This window comes from Pygoscelis adeliae, unplaced genomic scaffold (assembly GCF_000699105.1).
Source record: "Pygoscelis adeliae isolate BGI_AS28 unplaced genomic scaffold, ASM69910v1 Scaffold75, whole genome shotgun sequence".
Lineage (NCBI taxonomy): Eukaryota > Metazoa > Chordata > Aves > Sphenisciformes > Spheniscidae > Pygoscelis > Pygoscelis adeliae.
Window position 1 is genome coordinate 5,124,892 of NW_008824772.1, and position 7,793 is coordinate 5,132,684.

At 54.7% G+C, this 7,793-nt stretch overlaps 2 protein-coding genes across 3 annotated transcripts in view; one reads left to right on the top strand and one right to left on the bottom strand.

The window, feature by feature from the left end:
* MRPL27 (mitochondrial ribosomal protein L27) overlaps positions 1 to 2,083 on the top strand; it is a 3,643-nt gene extending 1,560 nt beyond the window's left edge. For both annotated transcript variants that reach the window (XM_009323744.1, XM_009323743.1), the window contains exons 2-4: positions 261 to 383; positions 1,132 to 1,199; positions 1,662 to 2,083. In XM_009323744.1, coding sequence (XP_009322019.1) covers positions 261 to 383; positions 1,132 to 1,199; positions 1,662 to 1,868 — 398 coding nt within the window. In that variant the 3' untranslated portion in view covers positions 1,869 to 2,083. The remainder of the gene's footprint in view (positions 1 to 260; positions 384 to 1,131; positions 1,200 to 1,661) is intronic.
* Positions 2,084 to 2,591: 508 nt separating this feature from the next.
* The window catches only part of XYLT2 (xylosyltransferase II), a 28,005-nt gene continuing 22,803 nt past the window's right edge, over positions 2,592 to 7,793 (bottom strand). The window contains 4 exon segments of the mRNA XM_009323807.1: positions 2,592 to 3,656; positions 4,993 to 5,157; positions 5,572 to 5,670; positions 7,648 to 7,769. Of these exon segments, the coding sequence (XP_009322082.1) occupies positions 3,510 to 3,656; positions 4,993 to 5,157; positions 5,572 to 5,670; positions 7,648 to 7,769 (533 nt within the window). The 3' untranslated portion in view covers positions 2,592 to 3,509.

Sequence of the window (7,793 nt, forward strand, 5' to 3'; positions counted from 1 at the left end):
TACTGAAAGAGTGGTTAAACATTGGGACAGGCTGCCCAGGGAAGTGGTTGAGTCCCCATCCCTGGAGGTATTTAAAAGATGGGTAGATGAGACGCTTAGGGACATGGTTTAGTGGGCATGGGGGTGTTGGGTTGACAGTTGGACTCGATGATCTTAGAGGGCTTTTCCAACCGTAATGATTCTATGAAAAAAGAAGGCGTGTGTAATAGGGTTTTTTTAAGCTGATGATGATGATGTTGTTGTTCTTGCTCCGAACCTAGTTCTAACTGCTCCACAAACAAGCCTGGTTGCTGTCAGATGTGCTTCTAAGAAAGCTGGGGGCAGCTCAAAAAATTTAGGTGGCCGCAGCCCTGGGAAGCGCTATGGATTCAAGAAAGTGGAAGGTAGGTCTGAGTATCTGCTGAGTCTTATTTGCCTTTCATTGCGTTTTTCACAGCTTCTCCCCTGGTACGGGTGTCAGTTGTTGAGCATTTCAGTAGGAGGTGGCCAGGGTGCTCTTCCAGGAGAAAGGAAAGGGGAGGTTCAGTGAAACCTCACGATCAAGGGTAGCTGGCGGGAGGGCAGGGTGAGTCAGCCTCCCTCGCAGACGGGCCCACGAGCGGCCAGCCGAAACTGCCTACAGAAAATGTACTTTGATTGCAACGTTGCCTCCCCGGAGAGCCTGGGAGGAGGGTACGCTGTGGGGTACCTAATAACTCAAGTGCACTTTCCCCCCACGCTGTGTTGAAAAGCTGGGCATTTCCAATGTTTACAAAGGGGAGAATGATGAGGCTTAGCAGAAGCCAAAGTACAGATTCTTGCAGCTGAGTGCTTAATAATTATTAGCTTTGCTGATGAAAACATATCAATAATAAACAGTAATAAAACAAATGCCTTCAGCAACCAGAAAACGCTCTGTACCCTAGAGTAACCTTTTCAAAGACTAGAATTGCTCTTTGCCATTGTATATCAATTGCCCTTTATTTCCTGCTAACAGCATTTTTGTTTAGACGCTTTTAACATTTGAAGTAATTTTTCCTTAGAAAATTCCCCCAGAAAGCTGGGTTTTGTAAGTCCTGGAACCATTTGTGTTCTGCCAGGGCTTCGGGGAGCTCTGTTTCTCTGCAGTCTGACTCTGTCACTCTGTTGCAGGTGCTTTTGTGCACGCAGGCAATATCTTGGCTACGCAGCGGTTGATACGCTGGCATCCAGGGGCTCATGTAAGTTGCTTTTCCATCTCTCCCTTGGTTCTCGGAGAACAGCAGCCTGCAACAGAGTCCTGTACTCAGTGCCTCCTCTCCCTCAAGCTAGTTTTTAATGCTCTTCCCTATATGCTATATAATCCTGAAATTGGGTGTCACTACCTGGTATTTCTTAGTCACAGAGCCTGCTCAGAGTCACACCTGTGCCCATATGACTGAGGAAAGGACTGAAAGTTATGGATGTCCCCAAACACTTCTGTGTTCTTGTGCTTCAGGGTGGAATCGGTATCTTCTCCCTTGTAATGAGCACCATTGCGTACTGACCGCTGGAAGCAAATAGCGTGGTCGTCTTTTATTTTAAAATACAAAGCAACAGATGCTGTTGAAGGCAGGCTATCAAACGAGGCAGACCAATGATCAGATCTGCTTTAGTGGTGGACCTCCAGCCTTTGCTTGCTAACACTTCTCATCCTCCCCCAGGTGGGGATGGGCCGTAACAAGACACTCTACGCCCTGGAGGATGGGATTGTGAGATACACCAAGGAGGTCTACGTACCTCCGCCCCGCAGCAGCGAGAGCTGGGAAGTGATCTGTCGTCTACCCAAAGGAGCAATTCTTTATAAAACCTTTATCAATGTTATCCCTACCGCAGAAGTAGGAAGCTTTAAACTGGTCACCATGCTCTGAGCCTCCTGCGTCATGTAGGGACGGGTGGGAAGGAGCAGCTGGGACAGACCACTCCAGCTGGACTGGCATCCGAGGACAGGAATATTCTAGCTCTGAAGATACCAGTTTAGGACTTTGTTTTCTTGCTCCTAAAGCACACGTGGTCGGTGTTCAGGCACTGGGATCACCTGCTGGCATTTGTAAGAGTGTTTAATAAATGCTGTGGGGCTGCTGAAGGTCTTGGCTGTTCATAGAATGTGTTACTTACATATTCATTTAGTATTGAGCTGCCTTACTCTGCAGAACCTGTTCCGTCGTGCTGCTGGATGAGTTCTCTCTACAATCACTCTTACGTCAGTACTTGTCCCACTAATAATTCCCTCTATTCATTTTCAGACATTACTGTTATAGTTGTATCTTAATTCAAAATACTGCAGAACAGATCCTTTTCCACTTGCACCTAACTCTGCATCCCAGGAAGCTAGGTTTTTTTCCTTCTATCTAACTCACCTCAATGATTAACTCAAATATCTGAAAGTGTTCCATTTGCTAGCCATGTGAGGCAAGTTCACACTCGTAAAGCACACTCGTGACTAATTTTAGAGTGCCTGGTATTTGAAGCTCAGCGGCTGGGGGTGTATCGTAAAGCCATAATCCAGAAGACTTATCCTTTTCTCTTCCCCGAGTCATTCTGTGACATTTTTGAGCTTATGTTGCTCGAAAGAAAGGAGCCCAAATGCCCTGTGGCCAAACTGATCTCATTTTATCTACAGGTTTGTAAACAATTTGAGACATTGGCTCTGCAGTAGAAAACAGGTTATCAAAATTGGTGGTGGAAGGACACCAGCGTTGACATTATTAGATTGTCTGCTCTGCAGAAGACGACTAGGTAGACTGGCTCAGCCCCACATGTCCACCTTTGCTTTACGTTCTTTGTGGAGACCACCAGCTATTATTTTGTCCACGCTTCTGTCCTTTCCCAGCTTGCATATCCAGTCACACGGTTCATCTCGGTGGTCGGTATTTGCATACAGTGGGCGACGCAACCCCTGTAGCCTCTCTGAATCTATCTGAAGTCCATACAAAATTGCTCTCAGTCACAGGTGACCGTTACTGTGAGAGCACACAGCGATGCTGTGATGCAGGCTCATTCTGCCGCTCACAGGTGAGGATTCCCACCTGGTACCAAATACACCAATAAAGTAAAACATTTTACAACCTAAGAAGTAAGTGAAGTAGCAGAACGTGACCACTGTCCGAGGTCTGATCCTTGGCACGCCGGGCAGTGCTTGCCTCACAGAGGTATAACACCAGCTGCCTGGAGGAGCTCTGCCTGAGCAGACCTTCACCTTGGCTTTGCCCCTCGTGTAGAAGCAAGCAGCTGGTCCGTCACCTTTGGTAACGGTACGTTTGCCAAAGAAGAGCGAGCGGGCATCCCTGGCTGCTCTGCTCAAGAGTGCGATACCTGGCGGTGGCTCCGTGGTTGTCCTGGTGCTGCGGGAGGGATGTCTCCGCTGGCTGGGTCTGACTTGCCTGTGTCTCGGCTGATTGCGAATCTGGGCGGAGGTCTGAGGTTCGGCTGTTCCCTGCAGACGAGAACGATGCCGCAGGCGCTTCCGTCGCTGACGCCACAGGAAGAAGCAGTACGTGGAGGCCGAGGCCTTACACGTCCGTGTTTCGCTGAGTTTGGCAGCTGAGAGGGGCCTGGAAAGGGTCTGGCACACCACGTCTGTCCAAGGTCTCCGAGCTTATTACTGTTCCTGAGAAAGCTGGAGGATGCCTCAGAGCATGCTCGTAGGGAGGCGGCATCTATCGAGGAGAGAGGAAGAGCATTACAGCTGATCAGAAATAACCGGGAGATTATCCCACCTCTTCTTACAGGGCGGCTGACAGGGCTCACAACCACCGCCAGCCTGAAATTAAATTCCTGCAGTCCTCAGAGCAGCGAGCTGCTGGCTAGATGAACACCTGGAAAATGAGTTCTTAGCACCAGTTTGCGACACAGCAGGGCAGGAATCCACTGGAGAGGCACATTCCACCCGCTCCCCCCTCACACTCCCTGTGCCGGGTTCCTGCTCTTCCCTGTCCCCCTTCAAGGACTTGTCACTACTTGTGACAAGGCCAGAAAAGACTTGGCTTTTGTTAAAACGGAACGGTTGTTGCTTTCCTTTGACCAAGGACCAATTACTGGGATTTATACAAGCACCTCCAGACCAGGCTTTCTACCCAGGTTTTAGCAAGCGCAGCAGCAGTGAGGAACCTCTGGGCTGTCGTTACGTTTATGTTGTCAGAGCTGGGCTAGCTTTGTCCCCATAACAAGAGACAGGAGTGGCACAGGGACGTCGTGGAAGAGCTCCCATGGCAGTTCCTCAACCACTCGTCCTTGGGGGCTTTACTCTCCTGTGCCCTCGGTGCTCTGGTTTCAGGGCAGCTATCATTAGTTACAGCTCCAAATACCGAGCAGCAAGTGCTGACTATGCCAAACTTTACGATGCAGCTTTAAGAGCCCAAAATCCAGGTAAATCGGTGAACCTTTAGTGCTCTGCTCTGGGTTTCAAATGTTTCTGTTCCGCTGTAGTCAATGAGGTCTCTCTGTTCAACAGGAGTCTCTCGGGCCGCTGCCACAGGACCTACTTGGCAGACGCACTCGCTTCTCTCTATTCTATGGCAGGAGTGCAAGTCTTAAATGCCGTAACAGGCAAAGCCTCCTGCTTATAAATAAGCCATAAACACTTCAAGGTAATAGCGAGGGGCCTCCCAGAGGTGTCCTGCAGGGAGAAGGGAGCAAGAAACCGTGGAAGCCTTACAGATCTAAAAATAACATTCCCAGCTCGGGCTTGTACCAAGCAGATGATCCGAAGGGCCTGCCCTTCCAGCAGCAGCTCTGCCCTGCCTCCTGGCACAGGCGTTTCTGCAAACGCACGGGGGAGAGATCGATCATTAACCAGCACAGATGTACACAAAAGGAGCCTCCTGGTACACTTCGTGCCCTTCCCCGAGATAAAGGCTATCAGAGAAAGGCAATCGCAGAGAACAGAGTCCTTAGCTACTGCAAATTGCTGAAGCAAGACCCAGATACAGTCCGGAGGGGGGACTGCCCCCCGGGCCTCTGCCAGCACCCTCGCGCAGGGGAGGGAGAGCTCACCTCCTGGGAGGGCTCTGCCCACAGCCCAAACCTCTCGGCAATCATCTGATGGATTTCCCGCTGGCGATCTTTCTTCCGCACGCTCTCGTAGCTTGGCAAGCGGGGCTGCTCCCAGGAAGGGAGCTGGTAGCTGCCGGGAGGTCCGACGCAGAACAGCTCGTCTCCCTACAAATGCCCAGCCCGGAAGAGAAAGGTCAGCGCGGCAGTGGCTCTCTTCGCTGGAAGCTCATGGCCTGGTGCCACCTCAAGTTACTTCAGGGTCCAAAGTTGTGGGTGCCCTTCCTTGGACCCCGAGAGAGGAAATCCTCCCTCCCGGGAGGTAATTACACCACGACCTGCTTTGCAAATCCCAGGCCCCAAGGGATCTGCCTGGCACTTCATGCCCGAACACCTCAGGGCACCGTGGTGTCCTCTGCAGTATCCCTGCCCCCCACGCCCTCCCCCAGGTTTTTACATACCAACAGCACTTCCCAAAGTTGCTCCTGCTGTCCAGCACCTTCTCCCTATGCCCCAGGTCCCCATAACCGGGATCTTTGCTACCGTTTCCCTCCCAGCTCCCATCAGGGACCCAGCCGTCACCTGCACGCCGGGGTTCTCGGCAGCGCTCTCCAGCCGTGACGCTCCGCACTGGGGACCCACCAGCCGCTGGCTGCTGCTGAAGTAGGGCGGGGGGCAGTCCTGTAACAAGGGGTCAGGGAGGAGGGCGTGAGCAGAGCCGAAATCCCTCACATCCTGCCCGGCAGCGAGCGGAGCTCAGCCAGCTCACGCGGGACGGCCTGGGAAGCGGGACTCTGCACGGGGAGGGGGGAGAACCGCTACCTCTGCCCGTTTGGCTCCTGCGGCTCTTGCCGCTGGCAGCCAACCCCCCCCTGCCTGTTTACCGATGCCGACAGCTCGGGCACATCCTCACCGGGCGGCGCGGGACCCGCTCGGAGGGCCCAAGCCAGCTGGCGCCGCTACGCAGCGCAGCCGGAGGGACAGCAGCCTGGGCCCAGCGCAGGGTTTCATTCGGAGTCGGCAGAACCATCTCCCTTTGGGGGACAACAAAAAACCAACCCAACTCTTCCGCTAGTGTAGATAAGAGCTCCGTCACGTGCTCAGGGTTACAGAATTTGTAAACGCTTATCTACCGAGGTAGTCGTTTCAGGATAATGTAGCAAGGAAATCTGCAGAGCACTAGCTGTCCTGCTCCCGAGCAGTCTTGCTCCAGTTAAACTCGATTCCCTGTCAAGGTGTTGAGCGACAGCAGAGATCCCTCTCGCGGAGAGCAGCCCCTCGAGCCAGAGCCAGGACTGGAGCCGTGGGACGTTCCTCGCTCTCAGAAAAGCCCCATCTCTGCCAGCAGAAAACAGTCCAGAGACTCCCAGAGCAGCCAGGGACTCGCAGGGGGAACTGCGAGTGACGGGTTCACTAACAACCGAGGCACCGTTCGCCTCGGCCCTACGGCGCAATTACAGGAGCTGCAGGAAACGCGGCTGGCTGGGGCTGCAACTATTTGTTTTAATAACTGATTACCAAAACCAGCGCAACTACACCTGCCTGGAAGCTGCCTCACACCACTACAACCGCTTCACGTTTTCTGGTGGAAATACATCCTAGATACGTTCCCTTTCCATATATAGTTCTTCGCATCCACATCCATCTGTCCACGCAGCCTTTTGCTAAAGGCAAGATGCCTTCTCCTTTAACCACCCGCCCACCACGAGCCAGGCCCAAGCCCGGCGAAGGCTCCGCGGCTCACGGCACACCCTGCGCAGCCTCGGGGAGCAGCTCTGCGGGGCCGGGAGCGCGGCGTCCCACGCGTGCTGCGGACAGGGAGCGGGGAGGAAGAGGGGGAAAGGAGCAGAGGCAGCGAAGCGGGCCGGGGACACCAGCGGCGCAGCACATTCCCACTGCGGTTTCTGCTGGGGACTTCCCAGCCCGTGCCGGACTATTAAATTTGCCTTTCGCGGCACAAGGCTCTCTGTCCCCTGCTCGCCGAGGCCGGAGGTCCCCTCTTCTCCCAGGGACTCTGCAGCAGTAGCCACAGCCCTCCCCTGAGCAGCCATCCCTGCGGCCTCTGGAAGCCGAGCTTTCCCCAGGCAGCCACCACCGCAAAGGCAGCGCTGGCTGAACCACGCTGCTCTTTGCCCATCACCAGTCTCCCACTTGAAAGCCAGCCCCAGGAAATTACAGACGCACGCGAAAGGGCTTTGTCTCTCGCCGCTCCGCACCTGGGAGCCGTGCACAAGAGAGCCAGTTGCCGGGGATGCGAGCGGCATTGTCTGCCTTTGCCCTGAGCTTCCAGCCCCCTTCCCCGCTGGGCTCCTTCCCTGTAAAACAGAGCCCGGCCCCGCACGCAGCAGTGCCGGGGGCGGAGGACACCCCTCCCGGGCTGCACGGGGAGCTGGGGAACCTGCTGGTCTCGGGCCTTGGAGATATTACCCCGGCGGCACAGCCAGGCAGCGTTGGGTGGGTGGATCTCCGGGGTAGAGTGGGAACGAGGAGGAGGCAGAGCCCGGCTCCGCTCGGAGGTCCCGCGTCCACCAGCGAGCCCAGCCAGGCTGCAGGAGGGGAGCCCGGCGACGCAGCCTCGCAGACCCCAGCACAAGGGAAGAAGAGCTCGGGGGGCAGCCGGGGACTCGCAGGCAGGAGGAGGAGGGGGAGGACACTCACATACTGGCTGGGGGTCTGGAAGAAGCGGCAGGAGCAGAGGAACTGGCAGCACATGGGGTCCCGGTGGTACAGGAGCAGCAGCAGGATGAGGACCGCCACGATGAAGACGGAGGGGGACACCGCTGCCCGGGGAAGGGAGAGGAGGC